The following is a 24,593-nucleotide window of genomic DNA, read 5'->3' on the forward strand; positions in this document are numbered from 1 at the left end:
TAACTCAAAGATAATGGTTAGATACAGGTCAAGAACTGTGAGCAGTTCAAAACAAGGATTTTATGTTCCTTGCAAGAGCACAGTATAATATCTGGAGTTCAATGTTGAAATTATAAATGGAGATTACACAAATTGGAACTGCATTCCTCAAGACTCATTTGATTAAACAAGACCAAGAGTAACTAGTTGAGTAATAGAGAAAAACTATTTCCCGTGTCTGTGGAGTCTACACCCAGAAAGAATGGTCTAAAAATGAGAGTGGTTAATAAACAAGCAGACAAACGGCACTAGATTTTGAACTCTCTTCCACAAATATTTATCAATGTTAAATGCTATATTTAAGTCTGAGGTCAATAGATTTTTTTATAGTTAATAAACGACATGGGCCAAAGACAAGTAAACAGAATTAGGGTCGAAAAAGTCATGGAATCAGAGGTGGAGAGGGTGAGCAAATTTAAGTTCTTGGGAGTCACTATCTCGGAGGATCTTTCTTGGACCCAACACACTAACATCATCGTGAAGAAAGCATGTCAGCGCCTCTACTTCCTCAGGAGTTTGCGGAGGTTTGGAATGACACCAGAAACCCTGGTAAATTTCTACAGGGGTGTAGCAGAAAGTGTGTTGACTGGCTGTATCACGGTCTTGTATGGGAACACCAATACCCCTGAGCATAAAGCCCTCCAAAAGGTAGTGGACACAGCCCAAGACATCACAGGCAAAACCCTCCCCACTAATGAGTACATCTACAGGGAGCACTGCCGTCGGTGAGCAGCAACAGTCATCAAACACCATCCAGCACACGCTCTGTTCTCACTGCTGCCATGAGGAAAGAGGTGTAGATACCACAAGACATGCATCACCAGGTTCAGGAACAGCTGCACCATCAGACTCCACAATGATAATCTCATTTAGACTCATTTAAGAACTCTTACCTGTGTACTTTATTTTCTTTTTGTTCTCTATGTATTGCAGTTTGTTTACATTAACTGTTTACAGTCTGTTTGTTTACATGTTTATGCTGTGCAGTTTTTTTTTGCACTACCAATTAGTGGTAATTCTGCTGCACCCACAGGAAAAAAGGAATCTCAGGGCTGTATGTGATGTTATGTAAGCTCTTCTGATAATAAATCTAAAATTTGCATCTACAAATGACAGAGCAAATTCAAATTTATAAATTGTCTTCCGTTCCTATCTGACCAGAAGTATAGCACATGCTATTTTTAGACAAGACCAACAAGAGCCATCCTTTCCTCCTGCCCAATGCAAGAGATACTCCTTTTGCATCATGCAATTGAGGTACTTAATGAATGTATTTCAGAACAGCACTTTACCCCAAGGTTACTCAAGAGAAAGCAACTTTAAGCATCAACTAAACAAAATAAAAAATATTTACCATCACCTCCTCAATTACCATGCATTGTCCTAAGATCCAGCACTAAACTTAATCTCCTTTCCCTGTCTCCTTCATCCTGACCCTATCTCCAAAATCCAGTTTTTTAACTTGCAGAATTAATGATGTCAGCATTTTGGCAAGGAGTATGAAGCTCATACTTTCTAGAAACACACAAAAAGGAGGTCACAAACAATAATCAGCATGCAATGGGAAAATATCATTTGAAATGCAATTTTGAAGATCTAGAAATTTAGAGAGCTGAATGTGTATTCAGCAGTAAGAGCTCTCCCAACTCTATACTCCTTCCCAGTGCTTCCTGCAGGCTTGTTTCTGACTACATTTTACTGGTTACTATTTAATTATGTATAAATATGATTCTGAAAACATTTGGCACTTTAAAGTTTCTGAAGTCTACATGTTGTAATTTATCAGCTGTTTAAAGACTGAAACACAGATGTCTGCAGATGCTGTGATTGTAGTAAAAACAAGAATGTTAGAGGAACTCAGCAAGTCTTGCTGCATCCAAAGTTGCTAAATATCCAAGGTCTTTACCTCCTCTGGATGCATATCTTGACGCAGGGCTCAGACCCGAAACGTTATCTATGTATCTTTACCCCTATGAATTCTGCGAGACCTGCTGAGTTCCTCCAGGACTCTTGTATTTTTTACTAGCTGTTTAAAGACTGTTGAGATTTTGCAAAACCACCTCCAAAAAAGCAAACCCCACTCAAAGGACTATTTGAAAACTACTCATGCCCTCTACTTAAATGTCTCTCAATTCCTTGACCCACCTGCACAAGCTACTGTAAAACACTTCAAAATAAAGCATTTTAATTTCTCACAACAGATCAGAATCGTTTTCATTTTTAATACCACTTTTAGCCTTTTCAATTAAATAATCCTTTGTTGAATATTTTCATCTAAACATTTTGATCATAAGTATTGTTGTTTTATTAATGTTTTAGCAATGTGAATTCTGATCATTATTAATATGATTTCATTGAGGTGGATCACATATATCTGCAACAAGTGACCCAGAGCTCTGCATATGCAGTATACCTTTTATAATGAGCAAGATGCAAAACTTAAGGTTGCTTTGAGTAGACCAATTAAAGCATGAACAAAATAAGTAAGATGTACTGAAGATTATCAAGAGCAATTATTCATTAATTTTTATACCTTGCAGATACATTTCTTCCCCTTCGGCAAACATCTCCTCACACCTGACACATCGTGCACAGTCTGGATGATAATGTTTTTCTCCGGCCTAGAAAAAAAAATGTGGTGAAATGATTTATTTCATTAGAATATTGACATTCTTCAGACTAATTCAATTGTCATATATTAATATTCAGAAAATATATTTTCAGCAGGTAATTTTCATCCTAATTTCAGCAATTGTAGCTTCCTTATTAAATGTGGTAACTAATTCAATATATTTCATACTTACTCCCTTATATTCAATCTTCTGAGTTTTTATCTTGTTTGCCCTGAACTTAACAATGCCACCCCTGTCAATCACCACACAAATTCTAGCAGTCTACAGAGAAGTGTCAAGGTGCAAGAATCGAAAGTAGAAGTATCAAGCCTCTTCAAAATGTAAGATAGGGGGTGTGGGAAGATGGCGTAAGGATCAGACGTGCCTTCCAGTCCTCTCCTGACTCTATCTTATTGTTTTGTCTAGAAATGCCCATTAAAATTCTTTAAAAGTTTAGATAACTTCAGTGCTGTTAATTTAACTTCTGATGGTACAATTGATGAAAAAGAGCAAAAAAAAACACGACAACAGATCATCAAAAAACTACATTTTCCAAAAGTTCAAGTTTTGGAGCCTACCTATAGTAAAGGCACCGGGACTCAGCGTGAAATGGATCCCGGGAGAGAGGTACAGTGTTCGGATGCAGAGCTCTATGTTACATCGGTAGAGAGCCCTAAAGAGGGCGCCAAACAGCCTTTAGAACAAAGAGTTACTCAGGTTCGCACATGCGCAGTAGCATCTGACGGCAATGTTATGAATGAACCGCTTGTAGTATCATCAGCTGAAGTATTACCAGCTGAAACACCGGCTGGGGAAAGGCATTTGTCAACTGCAGTGGTGGCGCTGCAAACTGCACCTCTTGAGATAGAAGAACCTATACAACTTGATGTACTGGGAGAACTTAATACATTATGGACTGGGGAAAACCTCGGCCAGCGTCCTCCAGTCATTGCTGGAGAGGCTGTGGCTGGGGTTTCCACACGCAGTCATACTACAAGGAAGGCAACCAGAATGAAGGAAGGAACAGAAGATCCTTTGGTTATGCAGAAGAAGCAGGAATCTGTTGAGCCAAAATCTCTTCCAATTGAAAAGATTCTTGTGAATCTTGAATATAAATTATCTTATACAATGCAGGGATTATCCAAGATTATGACTGAACTTGGTACTAGGTTTAATACTCTGGTGAAAATACATTCTCAACAGATGGCTGAGTTTGGAGCTTTTAAGCTTGAAGTGAGAGATAAATTTAATTCGTGTGAAGAAGATATAGACGAAATACGGGATCAAGTTTTTGATGTGATCAAAATGGTTGAAGACTTACAAACTCAAAATAAAAATTTGGTGAAAAAGATTGATTATTTGGAAAACCAATCCAGACGGAACAATATAAAGATTATAGGTTTGCCGGAAGGTATGGAGGGACCAGACCCAAGAAAATTTTTTATGGAATGGATTCCGCAGGTGCTGGGTCAAGAACATTTCCCGGAAGGTATAATACTGGAACGTGCTCACAGAGCTTTGCGTAGAAGACCTATTTCAGGTCAAAGTCCAAGACCTGTTTTGGTTCGTTGCTTGAATTATTATGACAGAGAAATAATTTTACGAGTGGCTATTAGAAATGCACAACAGAGAAAATCACCCTTGATGATTCAAAATAATCGAGTTTTCTTCTATGCGGATTTGAGTCAAGAGGTTATGTTCCAACGACGGGAATTCAACCCTGCTAAAGAGTTGTTGTGGAAGAAAGGTTATAAGGCAACCTTTAGATATCCAGCTGTTTTGAAGGTTTTTCAAGATGGCTACCAACTAAAGTTCTTTGATTCTCCAAAGGAAGCTATAGCATTTGCTCAAGAGCTGCCAATTACTCAGTTTCAACAGAGACATAGTCCGCCGCGATCTCCAAGGAGACAAGAGATGGAAGAAAAGAGCCGTGCTCCAAGAAGGAATGGTCGTAATGGTGACTCGGCAGTTGGAGCTGATTAAAAGAAGAGTTGTCCTTTTTCTTCTAATGCTTTTTTTTAAAAAAAGGGGATATTAAATAATGATGATGTTAGTTTAAGATGAAGTGAGAGTTGGGGGAGAGAACTGGATAGGCACTATTTTCTGAAAGTCATCTGCTACGTGTGAGTTATCTCACACCCATTTTTTTTGGGGAGTTACCGCATTGCACGGTTTAGACGGGAAGGGGTATTTTTAACCTCCTGCCCGTTTTTTTTCTTTTTTTTTGTATTATTAGATTAAAGAGTGAAGGTTTTTTTTTGTTTAAATAATAATTTTTTTTTAAAAAATTTTCCCTTTTTTTTCTTTCTTTTTTTTGATCGTATTAAGAGAGGGTAAGGGGGTAAGAGTTGGGGTTTTTTTTCTAACTGTTGTAAGACATGTCAAAATTTAAATTTGCTTCTCTTAATATTCAGGGTTTGAATAATCCTATAAAGTGTAAGAAAGTACTTGCTTATTTTAAAAAAATTAAAGTAGATGTGGCCTTTTTACAGGAAACTCATTTGACAGATAAAGAACATTTGAAACTTAAGCGGGACTGGGTTGGACAAGTCTTCTATTCTTCATTTAATTCAAAGGCAAAAAAGGAGTTGCGGTTTTGGTACATAAGAATTTACCGTTTCAATTGCAAGACGAGGAGAAAAATGGAGACTACTCAATTTGAATTGTGTGATCTCTAAAAATGTATAGATTTTAGTAAAACACCTGTTGATACTTTAAAATATCTTCTGAAAATCATTTTACTACTTTGTTTATTTTATTCACTTCCTCCAACCTTTGAAATCTTTCTAGTGATTTGGAGGCCCTGTTATTGTAATAATCGGAAATTCACTGAGTGTTTGCAGTGGCTTCCCCTCTGGTTGCTCATCTTCATTTAATGGTCTCTTAAACAAGGCTGGTGACTGGAGCTAAATGTATGGAAACAGCATTACCTTAATGGAAAGTGCATTCTAAAACGATGTCGCTTACTGGGTATGGTTTATCAGTGCAGAAGATTTATAAATTTAACAGTAAGAAAATGCATAAAAAAAAATAGTTTTTATATTTGCTCATTCACACTGCTTGTGTGTTTCTAAAGAAGGATTGAAAGGCCTCAGCACTTGATCTGCCAATTCAGATAAATAACTAATTTTAAAATAGCCATGAAGTGATCTCCATCACTAAAAAAAAATCTAAGAACAATATTCTGACAGTAAAAACTAATTTTCCACCAGAAATCATTAGCTATAATCTATTAACTGACTTTGAACATATTCTCAAATCTAATGATGAATCTACCATGATGCTTGAACTGAGTTCATAGAAGGGTGGTTCAAATTATTATGATCTCTTGCTATTAATTTAAATCCATAAAGTTTGTTGCTAAGGTCAAGAAAGCTCAGTTAGAAACTCTCCCTAATGTCTATGAACTCTGAAGAATTTGGATCTTGGAACAACTGATTATATCCAGTTAACTGGTTTGTGCAATGATAAAAGAATTAACAGAACATTTCAAAATGATTTACATACTTACTGGATTGCATTCCACTGTTTTTCTTCAGATGCCAACTTTATAAGGAAGAACCAGCTTGCTGCAACATGCTTACAAGTGTTTTAGACTTTCATATCAGTACACTGTAGTGCACAATACATCGTAGACCAGAAGGTGGCATGTCTAACCACCCACACTGCTGCTGGATTCAGCAGAGGTTTCTGATCATACTGAGCTGTATATGGTGTTGCTGTGTTTGGAAGAGTATCAGTGGTGTGCTCACAGAGAGACAAGTCTAGACACACATTACAATCAAAGGTAACTTTATTGAACACACGGGAGACTAATGGGGAAGATGTCAAATGATACTTAATTACTCTACTACTAAATAACTATAGAGACATTCACATCGGACCCAGTTTGGAGTCCGATATCAGTGGCCACTTATCTTCTACACAGCACAAGACAAAATCTATAACAGTGCAAACAGGCACTGGGAACAAGGGACTCTGATACCAGTGAATGCTTACCCTGCCACACGCTCCAGCCTGTGTACATACTTTCACAAACAGGGACTTTCAAACATACTCCCGATTCCCTGTACCAATGGGGGGTGTGGTTCTCTGCAAGCACTGATCTATTACAGTACCACGGCTCAACTCAGTGTACTGTACACTTTACCCACGACTCCTCCAGCAATGTCCACAGTAGCGACCTGGTATAAAGTCCGAGGCTTGGGCCAAAAGGCAGAGAACAAGAAATGTGTAATGCATTGATGTTTTATATTGTTCTGAGCTGAGCATCTAGCCCAGTGGCTTCCAACCTTTTTCTTTCCATTCACATACCACTTTAAGTATTCCCTATGCCATAGGTGCTCCGTGATTAGTAAGGGATTGCTTAAGGTGGTATGTGGGTGGAAAGAAAAAGGTTGAAAACCACTCTTTTAATTGACTCGTTATGTGCTCAGTTTCATAACTCCAAAGGAAATGGGCCAATGACAATTTGTCTTGAGCAAAATATTTCAGTAACAACTGGGTCTGGAGCAGTGATTCTCAACCTTCCCTTCCCACTCTGTTAGGTCTGCTTTGTTCGAGAATGAGTGAGTCAGACACCAGACTGAGTTGAAATCAAGGTTCTTTATTACCGGATTGTAACACTTGCAACTAACAGTGTTAGTTGGAGAAGGCGCATTCTCCCGATATCAGCAAGTGGTGTTTTTTTATACCTCAGGACACGCACTTAGTAAATTATCATACCATTACATTGTCCAATGAATAAGCTGTTGCTACCCTTCTCTGTTAGTCTGCTGCACATCATCTTGTTATTGCCTCACTTATCTTGAGCGTACAAGGTCACACCTGCATCCTGTTACTCCTTAGTACTGGGTGACTCCTTCTCCGGTCCCAACTCATGATGTTTTTACCTTACAACTCACATCCCACCTTAAGCAATCCCTTACTAATCACAGAGCACTGATGGCATAGGGATTGCTTAAGGAGGGATGTGAGTGGAAAGAAAAAGGTTGGGAACCACTGGTCTAGCCAATGATGACACTGAATCACTTCAATAAGCAAACTGTAAGGTGTGCACTAATGGGTGGCCAGAATCTAACCTTGATTGGCAGGTAATGTGACTTCCAAATAAGTTTCACACAGGGAGGCCACATATTCCTCCATAATCCACATATAACTTTCCATCCCTTGGAAGTCACATCACTCACCAATCGCTACAAACACAACGAATAGCTTGTTTCTACACTGTAAAATATAAGCAACATGTTATAACTGTAAAAAGGTGTTTAAAACTATGCAAATCAAGTGGATCGATATATATACAAGTGCCTTCTGTATGGTGGGCAGGGCACATTATCAAACTCAATGAAACCTCACCCACTCTCTCCCCACCATCACCCCACCCCCCCAACCCCGACCACACAGGGCCATGTTCCCGACGGAACATGGTGCTGCGAGAACTGCTCCCCAGTGTGAGAGGGGAGGGAAGAGAGAAAAAATTGTCTGTTCACTGACTCACATGCTTGGTTTCTCCGGCTTAGTTGGCATGTGTGCACCTTTACCATCAATGTCTGCAAGCAGGTAGTGCAAGGTCATCCATAAGGTGCCAAAGCATCCCACGCCTTGGCTTCACATTTGGGCGGTCCCTCGCCACAGAGCCCAGATGTTCATCGCCATGTATCCCATGGTGAGTCAGGAGACAGGTTGGCAGGCGTGCATCCAGGGTGTACCCGTATTCTTGTGGAAGTGCCCCAGTTTTCTGGGCTGTTGTCTGACACCAGGATGCCCTCCCTGGTCATGTTGCCTTTAAACGGGTGCCACATATGCCTTTGTTGGTTCTCTGTAATGATCGCCAGGAGGAATCAGGACTGAAACACCCACCCCATGAGGAATTAGTTTCTATTATTGGGAAGGACACTGTCATTATCACGTAGTTACAATACGTCGAGTACCCCATATCCTGAAAACCAAAAAGATACAAAAACCAATTTTTTTTAAGCGCCGACATGGGGTCACAAGTTGATAAAAATTCACCACCTGACACTCTGTTGGTGCCTGTTTGGTAACAACAGAGCTCTGTCGTTCAAAAAAAATCTTTACTTCTGGCTGGGAAGATGCCAAACAGAGCTCGCATGTTATTTTGCATATGTCATCAGTAGAGGAATGAGGAGGATAAAGCCATCAAGCACTTCCAATGCACAACTCCTGTCCACTGAGCTCTCCCCCACCCACCCTGTGAAAAGACTGTAATCATTCACCTCATCTATGCTTCCATTCTCAACATCGAGCGCAGTGCCGCCGCATCGAAGAAGTCACAAAATAAATGAATTTGTCCTCTAATAAAGTCACAAAGGTCTTTTCTTTTTAATAATATTGAATTCAACCTCCATCTATATTCATTTTCTCTTTATCTTGTATCATAATAGACATTAATAAAGGCAAATGGTCAAATAAAAATCTTGTTTTATACTCAGCACCTAATATCCTGCCTTGTATTTGTGCAGATATTAAAAATAAATCAATTCTAGAATGAATCATATCTATTCGAATAAAAGATATAGTCTCTTTCTCTAGGATGAATTCTCCTCCACTCATCTATTAAATTCAAATCTCTTATCAATGCAGAAGTAGCTTTTGCTGCTTTAATTCTTATTGCTCCTCTTGTAGTTCTATCTAGAATTGGATCTAAACAAAAATTAAAGTCTCCTATCAAAATATTGTCATGGGGATCTGCCAAATTCAAAAAAGTTTCTTGAATAAATCTTTCATCATCTATATTTGGTGCATATAGGTTAAGAAGTGTCCATAATTCCAAAAATATTTGACAATGTACCATCACATATCTTCCAGCATATTTTGAATTTTAATTGGGATATTCTTTTTCACTAAGATTGTAACACCTCTTGCCTTAGAAGTAAAAGAAGAAGCAACTACATGTCCAACCCAATCTCTCTTTAACATGAAATGTTTTTTTTTCCAGTTAAATGAATTTCTTGCAAGAAGGCTAAATCTGCTCCCGTCTTCTTAATATATGTTAATACTCTTTTCCTTTTCATGGGCCCTTTTAACCATTAACATTATAATTTATGAATTTCACTGTATTACTCATCTTATTAGTTTGTTATTTCTTCCACCTCTGCCTGTGAACCTTCCTCCACCCAACTCCAAAGTCTGTATGCTTGGACATACCTCCTCCAGCAATCCAGATAAAAAGGAAAATACAATGAAAGTATACTTATGTCCAAACGTACCTATATATAAACAAAATGAACCCTCCCCAATAGGTGTTGCAGTAATAAAGTCCAACACTACGTCCCTCTATTTTATGGCCACAACTACACACATGGTCAGAACCTCCTACCCTCCCCAACCCCACTGATACATTTACCTTTAGTTCTTTAAATCTTACTTAAAAGTTGAGAAAAGAAAACCCATAGACAAAACAAAGAGAATAAAAAGAAAAGAAAAATAATTAGTATGCAATATCTTGATTTACTCCTCCTTTAAAAAAAACTACCAAAGGAATACAGTCCATCAAAGAAACGAAAACATCAACAAATCTTCTTATTCATCACTCCTTCTGAACTATTGGGAGATTTTGTGCAAAATCTTCAGCTTCCAAAAAGCTCAAAAAGAAATTATTTTCTCCACTAAGTATGAAGATCTTCAGAGTTGCTGGATGGCGAAGTACAAACGGATATCCCTTCTCCCATAAAATCTTCTTAACCGAATTGAATTCTCTTCTTTTTAATAAATCTGCACTTACATTAGATAAAACTTTGGCCCCTTCATGCTCAAGTGGGCCTCCTGTTGATCTTGACTTTTCTGCTACCGAAGATAGAATCTTCTCTTTATCTTGGAACCGAAGAAATATAATTAATACAGATCATGGATTTTGAGTTGGAAGCAATTTTGCTCTAAGAGCTCTATGTGCTCTTTCAATCTCTATAGGATGGTCAAAATGTTCAGAAAACCATTGCAAAAAAAGCCCATTAGGTTTTGTTTTTCTACACCTTCTTTAAGAACCAGTATCTTAATGTTGTTTCTCCTACTGAAATTCTCCAGTATATCCACCTTTTGCTGTAACTTCTTATTCTCCATTGTTCAAAGAGTGGTAATATCTTCTACAGTAGTTACTCTCTTCTACATGTTGCATATCTTCTTGCATTCTTTTCATCTCTAAAAATAGACAAGAACCTTCCTGAGGGTAACCATTTACCTTTCAAGTACCAAAGACTGGTGAACTTCATAAATGTTAAATTCTGTGCACAGTACAAGAATTGCCAGCAAGCAGTGAACTTGGAGGAGTGAGAACTGAGATTGGGCTGTGAATTAAAGAATTTTTTTGAACTTATACACATTACATGTGCACTTAGAATTAGAGGGGGGGGTTAAGTTAATAGTAATAAGTTAAAGTTTGATTTTGTTTTCATGTATATAGATAATTAAAAGTAACTTCTAATTTATAGTTTTTTCTTCAATTTGTAAACAACTTCCAAAACTTTATTTCTCCCTATACATCTGACAGTAATTCAGTATTAGATATGTCTTTGACCTTACTTTTAATTCTGCTTTTTACAATTTTAACTTTTCTTCTTCCTGCTGCTGCTCTCCTTCTTGATTTTCGACCTCTTCACAGCTAGATGCCTGTGATCCTGAGTCTTCTTTCTCCGATGCTGTCGCTGAGGGCTCCCATTGTTTGCGTATGCGTATGTCACTTCCAAGTTCTTTTTGGACGCCACCTTTCCATTGCTACGGGAGAGCAACATCAAAAAAAGGCCCTTCCAAGTGTATCACTCACCCGGGGAGCAGCTCAAGCACTAGCTCTCTGCTTCTCACCAATGGTAGGTCTCAAGTCTCTTCTTGTCTTCTCATCATGTCAGGCTCCAGGTAAGGCTACAACAGCTTTTTTTCTTATTTTGGAGACATGTTTAAAAGTGCTGTCAATGTAGTACATGTATTTCAATAATTTTTAATTGATGAAAACATTGCTTAGCTTAACTTTTTATAAATATTTTATAAATATTTTCCCTGGAGGGTTAGGTTCCACATCCTAACCCTACATCATGTGATGTCCCCCCTTAACGCAGTCATTCTCAACTTTTTTTGAGCTCTGCCCCCTTAGGACTCTGCTCAATGTCTTTGGGCCCCGTTTCCTGTGAAGCAGTCAAGTTCAGTGGTTTTCTCCAACAATATAAAAAATATTTTATGATTTCAGTCCATGGCCCCTCTTAAATGTGCTGTGGCCTCCAGGGGTACCACCCTTTCTACCCATCCCCTACCACTACCACCAGCGAATGGCTGGTCTTAGGGATCATCTTGTTGGTGAAGCTATGCTTGGAATACAGAATTTAATTGTTTACTGCTTTAATTGTAGATATGTAAAATTTTCTATGATCTCCATAAATGTGTTAAATAGAAACATTTACACCATTATGTAAATGGCACTGAAACAGATTCTTTGGCTGATCGAATCCACTCAAATGTCAATTCAACCATTTACATTGTTATGGGCTGTAATGGAAGATTTAAACTGTGTTTTTTTACTTCTGCAGCTACAAGGCTGAGAACCTGTTTGTGTTTTAGAATCAACAGACATAATCTAATTTACACCATGAGGCCCAGGATGCATATTTAATAGACACACCTAAATTCCACCATAGGGGCCCAGGATGCAGTTGAATCAGAATATATTATCTAATTTACACTATGGGGCCCAGGGATGCATATGAATCAGTACACATTATCCAACTTCCACCAAGAGGCCCAGAGATGTAGTTTTCTTTTATTGGTCGCAGACTGTCAGGAGACCTTGAAGATAATTAAATCATTTGTTCAAAGAGATAAGATCTGAAGTAAACAACTTTTGGGTAATATAAGCCATGGTCCCACTGCTGAAGTTTGAGACTCTCCAGAGTTGGCAACATCTCTCAGAAAGAAGAAGAATTTCAAGAGTCCAGCTAACGTCCCGGTCGAGGGAGGTAGAGAAGCTGCTACCGGCGGCCTGACAACCTACTACAAGTGTGCAGTCATCACCTCGCTTTGGCAGTTGGGACCAGTCCAGGCGTAGATAAGTATAATTGGGAAAGGCTTGCATATTGTAGTGTGAATTCAGCTTTAGATTTAGTAATAAAGCCTTGTATAAACTGAATTGCTCTCGGTGTGTGTGTGTCTATTTTCTTTTGGTAGCTCAAACAATGTGACCAATCTAAAATGAACAAAATGAGGTATGTTTACCCAAGACATGGGCCCAGAGGACCCCAAAACCCAGCAGCAATAGGAATTCATCAAGACAAAAGGTTACTTAAACAAAAGTTGCTTTTAATTATCTTTATACATGAAAACAGAATCAATCTTTAACTTATTACTACTAACTTAACCCCCCTCTAATTCTAAGTGCACATGTATGTAATGTGTGTATAAGTTCAGAAAAATTCTTTAATTCACAATCCAATCTCACTTCTAAGTTCACTTGCTGGCAATTCTTATACTGTGCACAGAATTTAACATTTATGAAGTTCACCAGGCTTTGGTACTTGAAAGGTAAATGGTTACCCTCAGGAAGGTTCTTGTCTATTTTTAGACAATTTTTAGAGATTTGTTGCTCGTTGGACACCCACACACAGTTAATTCCTTCCAAACAGCCACATCAGCGTCTTGCCGAAGAAACTTGCCTCATTAGGGTTTTCCAGATGATAACCTCTTTCTTTCAGGTCACCACAGAGTTCCTTTTTGTTTCCCTTATTTCAAGTAAAACATTATGCAGTCATCCATCTCCTCTTGTATGGACCACAAGGGCTTTGACCAGGCTGAACTAAGAACTCACAACCCATTTTCAAAATGGGGTTTTCCACAAGTTTGCCAGCTTGTCCTGTTCCAGTCCCAGCTGCTGCTGCTGAACTGTAGAACGCTGTCTCTCAGAGAAAACCACATGCTCCTCTGAGAACAGCCAACTGCATTCAGAATTCAGACTGCATCACTGGACCCAATCTTCTGATTTCGTTCATCTGCTGCTTTCCAAAACAATAATTCATTACTCCACAGCATGTCCAATTAATACCTACTTGTGAAGTCCTTATAGGCATTCTTCAAAGTTTTTGCAAAGGCACCCGGAGCCTGAACAGTCTGGCTTGAGCAGAGCTCTGACATTTTAATTGAGATTTGTTTTGAAGTGTTTGTATGTGACCTACACTAAAACAACCTGCCACAATTTATCTCCTTTTAAAAAAATCCAACATAATCTGTCACAACACTAATCATACTTCATTTCATTTTTTTCTCTCCAACTTTCTCATCAAATTGCCCAGTTTCTACCAGCCACATTAGGGGCAATTTTTTTTATATCTTAATTTTATCATGCAGCACAGTAGAAAACCCTTCAGGCCCACAAAAGCAATTGCACTTAATTGGATGAATTAGCATACCAACCCTGTGCATATTGGAGGGGCGTAGGAAACTCACACAGATCATGGGGAGAACGTAGAGCTCCTTGCAGACAGCACCGGATTCAAACCCGGATTGCTGGCACTGTAATACCATCGCATTAACCACTACCTTGACCATTGGAGGGTGAGAGGAATGTAGAGGATCTAGAGGAAACCCATGAAGTCACAGGGAGAAAGTGCAAACTCCACAAGGTCAGGACTGAACTGGCTTCTGGCTCAGAGATGTAGCAGCTATACTCTGCACTACTGTGCCACCCACTAAACCAACAAAATAAATTTATTTGGATTAAGCAAAACACAAAACTTATTTAAAAATGTGGGCTCTCATTTGAGATGCTAATCCAAAAAAAGGAAAATAGCATCAAAATTAACCAGTTAGTTTCACGTCAGAGCAGCAATAAAAGGACTACCTTTATGACATTAGAAACAACTACCATCCAGAAATGTTGTGGAGTTGCCAGAAATTAAATTATTGAGCAATCACTGTGGAAGAGAAGTCATAGCAGAAATTAAGAAATGTTTTTTTTAATTTCAATAAATTCTTTCAGTTACAGGAATTTCTTCTAATCTGACCAAGCGATGAATAGATGAGAAAGAGAGACATATTTGTATTTGTTGGTGAGATTTAGACTTAGAATGGATATGACCAAATGATTTAACATTATTAAGGACAATATGCAAGTAAACAGTTTATTTGAAATGATATGGCTGGTTAGTACTCAGGCCATTTCTGTCAACTAAAATATGTTCCTTTTTTTTTACGTTTCCAAGAGGGACATCCTGTATGAAATATAATTGTATTCAACTGCAGTCCCTGAGTGGGATCTACTTCCACAAACATAACCTCAAGTGGAAAAATGAACAATAATCAACAGTTCAACATTTCCCAATTCCATTTTGTATATCCGAAAAATAGTCTAGGCCCATTATTCGGAAGAGAACGAAAGAGCAAAACAGAAAAAGGAGGTAAAATAAAGTGAAAAAATATAAAAACAGACTATATATATTCTTACCTCCAATACTCTGCCAGTAATAAATTTTGTGCAGCGTTCACATTTAATTCCAAACTGAGAATGATAATCAGCCTCACAGTAGGGATTCCCATCTCTGCAAAGGAAGTATTCTGTTATATGTTTCAGCTGTGATTATGAGTTGCATATTTTTTATGCACATGATATGAAAGTAATTCAGACATGTAATTAAATCCAACATCACAAATCTCCTTTGTGATATTTAAATATGCTCAAAAATTTTTGGTGATTCTGGTTGAACATGGTTTTTTTTTAAAAAACTTAAAACTTACAATTGAAGGAGACACTTGATTTTTAAGAGCAACTGATTTATTATCAAAGATAGCTACTCAAAAGCAACAATTCACATTTTTTTTTAAACATGGAAAATTATCATACCACTGCAGAAAATTGTATATTTTGCACAAAATGCACATCTGTGTGACATCAAATCTATTAACTGAGAATTTTAATTTTGCAGATGATATTGAAGACCATCATTTTCATTAAAGTGTATGTTGGAATAAGTTTAACTCTAAAAGATGAGGAAAGCAAATGTTTACTTGTGTACAAGATAAAATGTGCAACAACAATCAGGAAATTAGCAATCATTCCACCAATTGAAATTCCACTATTTCATAGACATTTTTTGTTTATTAAATGAAAATTTTAAAGAACATAAATGGCATAATATTTTTACATAAACTCAGTTATTTAATTTTCAGCAGGTACATCAAAATTCAAAAAAAATTATTGTCCCTTATTTGTTCATCTAATGATTTAAATCAGGTCACTGCCATTATCTACTTCTAGAAATGGATCCACCAGAACATAATCTAGATTAAACAAGTCACTGCCATCTTTAATTTTAGCTAACTTTGTTTTGACATGGTAAATGTTGCAGCTCTAAATTATGCTATTTCTAGATGAAAACTGGAATACAATTTTGGAGTTGAATTTCAGAATGGCTATTTCACTCAATCAACATTACTTTTATGAGACTTCTTTTAAAATCACATTGTCCGTGAGGAAGCTTTGGAAAATCAGGCAGACCTCGGCACTAGCTGCAATAATCTGGTGAATATTTATACACAATTATTATACACCATATACTTGAAAACCAGGCCTGTGGTGGCACTGAACATGCAGCTAGCAATAAAACCCACCTTAATTACTAAACAGGAACGTTTAAAGATTTAAAGAGTAATGCAGTAACGCACAATTTTATTCTGCTACTGTTTTACATTAAAAATTCTCCAACAATCATGATACTTGACATACTGAGGGGAAAAATGTGACAGAATAAATGAATTGTCCTTAGAGAATTATTTTTATGTTATATGAATATAATTGTAAATGATGAAGGTAATTTTCAGTTTCAGCTGTCATAATCAAGTACTGCAGATCAACTAAAAAAATTGTAAGTTGAAGTCAGTTGGTTTTGGGTTAAAGTGAGCTCTTTACTTCTCTTGTGTACCACCCATATCGTGATAAAATTACCCTGAATATGCTTGAAATGTGCCAGTGCAATTTATCATGTACCTGAATGTGATTAAAGTTGTACCATTCATCACTCACACCAGTCACCCATTACACTGATCCTCTTCACTTTATTAATCTATTGTTCATGTCAAATTTACCAGAATATTTGACAATATTCTACTGAGGGGTTTATATTCAAAATATTAACTTTGTCTGACCTGTTACTGGACAGTTCCTGCTTATGCAGGAAGTGTATGGTCATGCAGACTATTTTCAAAATAGGGAGAAAATTGAAAATATCCATATGCAAATGGACCTGGGAATCCTCATGCAGGATAGCCTGAAGGTAAAACTTGGAAGTTGAGACAGTGGTGAAGAAAGCAAATGCAATGCTGGCATTCATTTCAAGAGAAATAGAATATAAGAGAAAGGATGTGATTTTGTGGCTCTATAAGGCACTGGTGAGACCTCACGAAGTATTGTGAACAGTTTTTGGCTCCTCAGCTAAGAAAGTATGTTGTGAAGTTGAAACAATTAAGCAAAACATCCAGGTTTTCCAACTTATTATTGAAAACCATCTTTTACGAAAAAAGTATTCTTTGTGTTTATAAATACAAAAATAACCAGACATCTATGCCTAGCCAGGATTATTTCAAAAGATTTTCTTAAATGTTCATCTATACTGGGATTAATAGCAGGAGTTTCTACTTTTTCATGGTTTCATTGCCTGTATCTTCAAAATAACATATTCTACATCAGTGTCAGAGCAAAATAAGGTATTGTCTGTAGTAGTTCGACTAAATTAAACTCATTCTGTATCCAGAATGGGCTAAGGCCTACAATTCATAATTGCATCATTAATTTTTTTTGTCCTCAGAAATTCTCCTCTTCATCTTTGTATTGTGGAATAACTTGAAGAGCACTGCCAATTTAATTTTGTTGTATTTACTGTTACCCATAATTTCTTCAAGTTTCTTCTTGGGTAAAACGCCAGGATATAAATTACAAGTGCCTCAACATCTCCTTAGGCATCGCATCTACATAAGAGCTTCTAAGGAAAACTTCAATGGGAGATCCATGTGGACTTCCTTTCCATTAAAGTTAAAATTCAGACTTGGTGATTTAAAATTAAAGTGCTTTTGTAATTACTTGGGATATTAGACTTTGGCTGATCCTTTCAACTGCTTGGACTATTTTTCTTTTTGATGAAATCCATTTCCAGTGTACCATGCAAAATATACTCACTGGTTGCATCATGGCCTGGTTTGGTAATTCGAGCAGTCAAGAATGCAGAGGGCTACAGAAAGTTAAGAACATAACCAAGTCTATCCCAGGCCCTGACCTGCCATCCATCTAACATATCTATGTGAGGCAGCCTACGTCATAAAGAAACCCCATCACCTTGGGCACAACTGCTCTTCACTGCTAACTTTGGGAAGAAGGGACAGGACCCTGAAATCTAGCTTGTATAGATTCAAGTGCAGTTTTTTCCCTATGGCTATCAGGGTCTTGAATCTCCCCTTACTACCTCAATCATAAACTATTCCAGCACCATAAAAAAAACCAGTCTGCACCATTGAAATACTGCCTATTTTATCTCTTACACTAACTGTGAATATTTATTTTAGAAAAAATATTATCTACCATTTATATTTATCATTTCTTCCATATTGGGGTAATTAGCATTGTGGGTTTTTTTAAATACAGAAGTAGCTGTTTGACTGCAGCATGTAAAAATTTCAGTGTGTCTGTACATGCACTTATGCCTAAGATAATAAACGTATTATCATTATGAGCAATGAAAGCAAAATTGGGAAGACATAAAATTAGGAGAAAGATCCAACACTACTAGTTTAGGAACTCCAAATCCCATATTTATTCTACAATACCTGTATTGTTCAAACAAACTGAACTTACTTGCAGATGTATTCAGCAGATAGGGCTTTCCCACAGGTATGACACTTAAAGCAGCCCAGATGCCACTGCTTCTCAAGAGCTACCAAAGATTGTTCACTTTTAATTTCCAAACCACAGCCTGCACATTCTGCAAAACAAATCACCAGGCTAAGATGAGATTCAATGTCTAGCTACAGTTTTTTCAGAATCTTTTCACGTAGTTCTGCATATAATCATATTAAAAATATTTCTTACATAAAAATTAAAAACATTTACATAGTAAAACGTTAGGGTGCCAATTTTGTGAAATAACAGTCATATCATGTTCTCTGTAGCTTCCATTAAACTTACTGAAGCATTGTTTATTTTCATAATACTTAAGAAACGAATTTCCATATCAGATCCTTTGATTGCTGTGTTTTTATTGCTCCCCGAGGGTATGTTAAAATTGAGGGATGACATTTTTACATTGCATAAAAAAGAATTTAAAAGGAAATATGCTGAGAAAGCTGAAGAACTTCCTTGGCTGATGAAGCAATTTCAAATATTCCAGAATGGAGGGTAATTTTCCACCTTTACGAGGAAAGTGCAGCCTTTGTTTAATAGCTTTTCAATACTTTTTACCCCCTCCATAAATCTTCGTCCGCGAAGCCAAGCCAAAGAAGACCCAGTACCACATGCAAGTTCAGCTTCATCACTCAACCGAGCTGGTTTGTAAGTCAGCTGACATTCTCACGCATATCTGAGACACTCTCCTATAATCCTTCACAAGGCAATAAACCAATTATTCCATTAAATGTTGACATCAACTTTCAAGGTTTGATTAGATGCCGAATATTCTCAGTCACAGAAGATGCACAAAGTGATTCTGCTTGAAAGGGTGGCCATTCAAAATCAGAAAATAAATAATATTTCTTAGCTTACTGCTTGAAAAAATATCTGATAGATCTCCTGAATCCAATATTTTCTTATGTGACTAAAAGAACCATGAATTCTGCACTGTCTATGGTTCAAGGAGCCAACTATTACAATTTCTTTCACCATTTCCACACATATGTTTATTCTTGACCTCATCATTGCTAGGGTAAGGCCACATGCAAACTTCTTCCTCAAGATCTTATACTCAATGGCATGAATATCGATATTTTCTAACTTTAGGTAACTCCTCCCCCCACCCCCATTTGTATCATTCTAGTAAATTGAATCCTCTCCAATACCAGTTATCTTTTCTCAAATTAGTTTCCCAAAACTGTACACAGTACTCCAAGTGAGGACTCACGAGTGCCTTATAGTCTCAACATTAATCCCTGTTCTTATATGCTATTCCTCTAGAAATGAACGGCAACATTGCATTCACCTTCTTCGTCACCACCTTAACTTGGAGGTTAACCTCCAGGATATCCTGTATTAGAACTCGCAAGTCCCTTTGAACATCCAAATTCTGAATTTTCTCCCCTTCTAAATAATAGTATGCCCGTCTATTTTTTTCTACCAAAGTACATGCTCCAACATTGTATTTCATTAGGTACCTCCTTGCCAACTCTCCTAATCTACTCATGTCTCTACAGTTTTTCCGTATCCTCAGCACCACCCAATGTATTTTAATATTGTAATGGAGTCCAGAGGACCCCAAAAACCAGCAGTAATAGATATGCACTACAACACAGGGTGACTTAAACAAAAGTAGTTTTTAATTATATTTGAACAAGAAAACAGAATTAAACTTTAACTTATTACTTAACCCATCTAACTACTTAATCCCCCTCTAATACTAAGCATAGGTGTGTGTAATGTATATTTAAGATTAGAAAAGTTATTTGGATCACAGTCCAATCTCACTGGTTGCAGGCAGTTCTTGTCCTGTGCACAGAAGTTAGCATTAACAAAGTTCACCAGTCTTTGGTGTTTAACAGGCAAATGGTTACCACTCAGGAGGCTTCTTGCTGGTTTTCAGAGAGAGGTTCCTTTTCCAGGACATCCGCAACTGATTCCTTCTCAATCAGTCTTGCTGACGAAACTTTCCCCCTTCAGGGTTCTCCAGGTGATCCTCTTTCTTTCAGGTCACCTTTCAGACCGCCAGTCTTCTCCTTTGACCAGGCGGCCTTCCAAAGTTTCCCAGCTTGTCCCACTGGAACTGATTTCTGTGACTCCTTCTCTCCATCTGTTTCACACCCTCCCTCTCTGAAAGCAAAACCATTCTGTGCCTTCCTGCAAAAATCACATGCTCTCCTAAGCAAGCTGTATGTTGATACTTTGGAGCTCCTCTGCAAAAAGCACTCTGCAAAAGTCCTGCAAAAATTGTGTGTTTTAAAATGTATATGTGCAAGCTGCTCTAACAATTCCTCCCAAACCACCTCAAAATACTCTGTCACACCTTCCCACTTTAAAGGGGGAAGGTTAAAATTGAGTTAAAATTCAGTTATAACTAAACTGTCTTAAAATCACTAAAGAGATAACAATACACATGTTATATATAGTACAGTAATTCAATTTTGAAAGTATTTTTATAAATGATCAATTTTAACATCTTGACAAACAATCAGCAATAACATTATTTACACCTCTGATATGGTTAATTTGCAGATTATATTCTTGTAATATCAAACTCCAGTTTAACAATCTTCTGTTTTAATTCTTTATTTTATTCAAAAACACCAGAGGATTGTGGTCAGTGAATATAACAATTGGTTCATGAAAGTTACCAAGATATACGTCAAAATTCTGCAGAGCAAATATGAAAGACAACAGTTCTTTTTCAATAGTGGAATAGTTCCTTTGATGAACATTGAATTTTTTTTGAAAAGTAGGTAACTGGATGGTCAATTTCATTGTTTTTGCAATAAACCTGCACCTGCTGCTCCCTCACTGGCATCCACTGCTACAGAAAATGGTCTATCAGAATCAGGAGATTTTAACACAGGGCAATGGCAGAGCAACTCTAAATTTTCTAAAGCTACCTGACAATCTTTAGTCCACAGAAATTTCTCCCCTTTCTTCAAAAGATTGGTTAAAGGAAGAGCAACCTCAGCAAAATTTCTGCAAAATTTCCTGTAATTCCTGCCATTCCTAAAAACCTTCTCACTGCTTTCTTGCCACTGGGAGTAGTAAACTCAGAAATTGCATTCACCTTAGCTTGAATAGGTGCAACTTTGCAATGGTCAACTACATAACCCAAGTATGTTACCATGGCATTTGCAAATTGACTCTTTGCTAAATTAACAGTTAAGTTTCCTTTGGATAATCTTGCAAACAATTTGTCCTTAGATGTTCTTCCCATGTGTCACTTTTTGTGACCAAGTCATCAATATAAGTATCTGTATGTGTTAACTCTTGGATTACAGAATTAATCATCCTCTGAAATGTTGCAGGAGCATTTTTCATGCCAAAAGGTAACACATTATACTTGTATAAACCGGATGGAGTTACAAAAGCAGAAATATTCCTTCCTCTCTAAGTTAAAGGCAAATACTAGTAACCCTTCAACAAGTCCAACTTAGTAAGAAATTTAGCTTTGCCAATTTTATCAATACAGTCATCTATTCTTGGAATAGGATAAGCATCTGTTTTAGTTACTGAATTAACCTTCCTATAATCTGTACGGAACCTAACAGTTCCATCGGTTTTGGTACCAGAATACAAGGATAACTCCACTCTGAGTTCGAAGGTCTAATAATTTCATTCCTCAACATATATTCCACCTCCTGATCCATGATTTTACTCTTCTGAATGTTTATTCTAAATACGTGCTATTTTATGGGATTTGCTTCTCCAACATCTACATCATGGTAATTCACTGATGTCCTTTTTGGAACATCAGGGAACCAATTTGTGTATTTCAAAAGTAATTCTTTCAACTACATCTGCTCTTGTGACTTAAGATGGCCTAACTTTTCTTCCAAATTTTCCAAAATTGTTGAGTTAGACAGGCGCACAGGAACCATGGTTTCTTTAAGGTTACCCTCACAAGATTCTGTTTCCATAATCCACCACTTCCTCCACTCTGTCAACAGCCAACACTTCTGATACAGATCATTCTCCACTACCCTTATCCTCATAATAAGGTTTTAACATATTTATTTGACAAACCTGAGTTTTATTTCTTCTGTCAGGAGTGTTAACAGCATAGTTGAATGTCCAAATATGCTGCATCTCTTCTGTCTATTCTACTTGTGATCACTTCAAAAAATTGCAATTGGTTTATCAGGCAATGACTTTCCTTTATGCTGACCTGGGCCTATTTTATCATGCACCTCTAGGTACTCCATGACCTCATCCTTGAAAATGAACTTCAACAGCTGTCCAACCACTGACATCAGGCAAATACTGGAGTGACATTCATGATCCTCCAATCCACCAGAACTATGCCAGAATCTATTGATTTCTGGAAGATTACCATTGCCTCTACAATTTCTACAACTACCTACTGGCCCTGGAGACTTATCCATTAGATCATTTATCTTCCTAAGTACATTCTCTCTCATGATCTTGACAGCACTCACATCTCTTTCCAAAGACCCTTGAGAGTCTATATGCTATTATTGTCCTCCACAGTGAAGGCTGATCATATTCATTCAGTTCCGCCATCTCCTTATCTCCCATTACAATTTCTCCAGCGTCATTTTCTATTGCTCCTATGTCTACTTTGGTCCGTCTTTTATTCTTTATATATTTTAAAAAGCTTTTAGTATCCTCTTTGATATTACTTGCTAACCTCCCATAATTCAGATTCTCTTTCCTTAGTTGTCTTCTTCAAGTTTTTAAAAGTTTCCAGTCCTTTATCTTCCCACTTACTTTTGCTTCCTCGTTTGCCCTCTCTTTTGCTTTTTACTTTGGATTTAACTTCACTTGTCAGCCACAATCATCTAATTTTTCCATTCATAAATTTATTTCATTTTGGTATGAGCCTGTTCTGCACTTTCCTCATTTCTCGCCGATCCTTTGTTGACCTACTGTTCTCCCCCATTAATGTGGTTTTCCATTCAATTTTGGCCAGTTCCTCTCTCATGCAGCTGTAATTTCCTTTATTCTACTGAAATACCGACACATCAGACTCTAGCTGCTCCTTTTCAAATTTCAAAGTGAACTCAATCATATGGTGATCACTGCCTCTTCAGGGTTCCTTTAAGCCCTCTAACCACCTCTGGTTCATTACACAACACCCAACCCAAAACAGCCGATCCCCTGGTGAGCTCATCAACAAGCTGCTTCAAAAAAGCATTCCACAAACTCTCTCTCCTGGGATCCTGCACTGTCCTGACTTTCCCAATCCACTTTCATATTAAAATCCCCCCATGATTATCATGACATTGTCCTTCTGACTGCTTTTTCTGTTTCCAGTTGTATTTTGTAGTCCAGATCTTGGCTTCTGTATGGGGGTTGGGGGAGGTTCTGTATATAACTCCTTTTACTTTTACCATTCCTTAACCTAACCCATAAAGAATCCACCTCTTCTGATCCTATGTCACTTCTTTACAATGATTTAATATTGTAGGAGACCAATGCCACCCGCCTGCCCTCTCCTTCTGAATCACTGTGTACCTTGAACGTTCAGCTCCAATCGACGTCCATCCTTTATCCACAACTCAGAAATGGCCACAACATCATATTCTCCAACCCTGCACCAATTTCTCAGCCATGCATTTATCTGCTTCATCTCACTATTCTTGCCCCACTACCATGTGGAACAGGCAGTAATCCTGAGAGTCCTGGTTTCAGTTTCACTCCAAATTCTTTCTTCAGGACCTCCTCACTTATCTTACCCCTGTCATGGGTAACAACATGTACCAATACTTCTGGCTATTCGCCCTTTCCCTTCAGAATGTTCTGGACTCGATTGGAGACACCCCATATGTTGGCACCAGAGAGGCAACACACCATCCGGGTGTCATTATCAGGCTCACAGAATTCTGTCTGGTCTCCTCACTACAGAATCTCCTTATTGTGTCATATAGATCAGCAATAAGATTAAAATGGTATCTTAAATTTAATGCAAAATACCATCAAGGAAGAATTTCCTCTTTTTCAAGGTGCCCCAAGATTGCAATTGCTGATGTGATAGATTGGAATCAAATTAATAATAGATAGATCATTGTGACAATCCATATGCTGCTGTGATGTGTACAGAGTCC

The 24,593-nt window shown here is 37.5% G+C and overlaps 1 protein-coding gene across 1 annotated transcript in view; it reads right to left on the bottom strand.

Moving 5' to 3' along the window:
• ablim2 (actin binding LIM protein family, member 2) overlaps nt 1-24,593 on the bottom strand; it is a 381,413-nt gene that overhangs the window by 179,355 nt on the left and 177,465 nt on the right. Inside the window, exons 5-7 of the mRNA XM_069923131.1 lie at nt 18,487-18,613; nt 15,091-15,184; nt 2,573-2,660 (exon numbers count right to left, since the gene is read on the bottom strand). Coding sequence (XP_069779232.1) covers nt 2,573-2,660; nt 15,091-15,184; nt 18,487-18,613 — 309 coding nt within the window. The remainder of the gene's footprint in view (nt 1-2,572; nt 2,661-15,090; nt 15,185-18,486; nt 18,614-24,593) is intronic.

The sequence above is a fragment of the Narcine bancroftii genome, chromosome 3 (genome assembly GCF_036971445.1).
Source record: "Narcine bancroftii isolate sNarBan1 chromosome 3, sNarBan1.hap1, whole genome shotgun sequence".
Taxonomy (NCBI): domain Eukaryota; kingdom Metazoa; phylum Chordata; class Chondrichthyes; order Torpediniformes; family Narcinidae; genus Narcine; species Narcine bancroftii.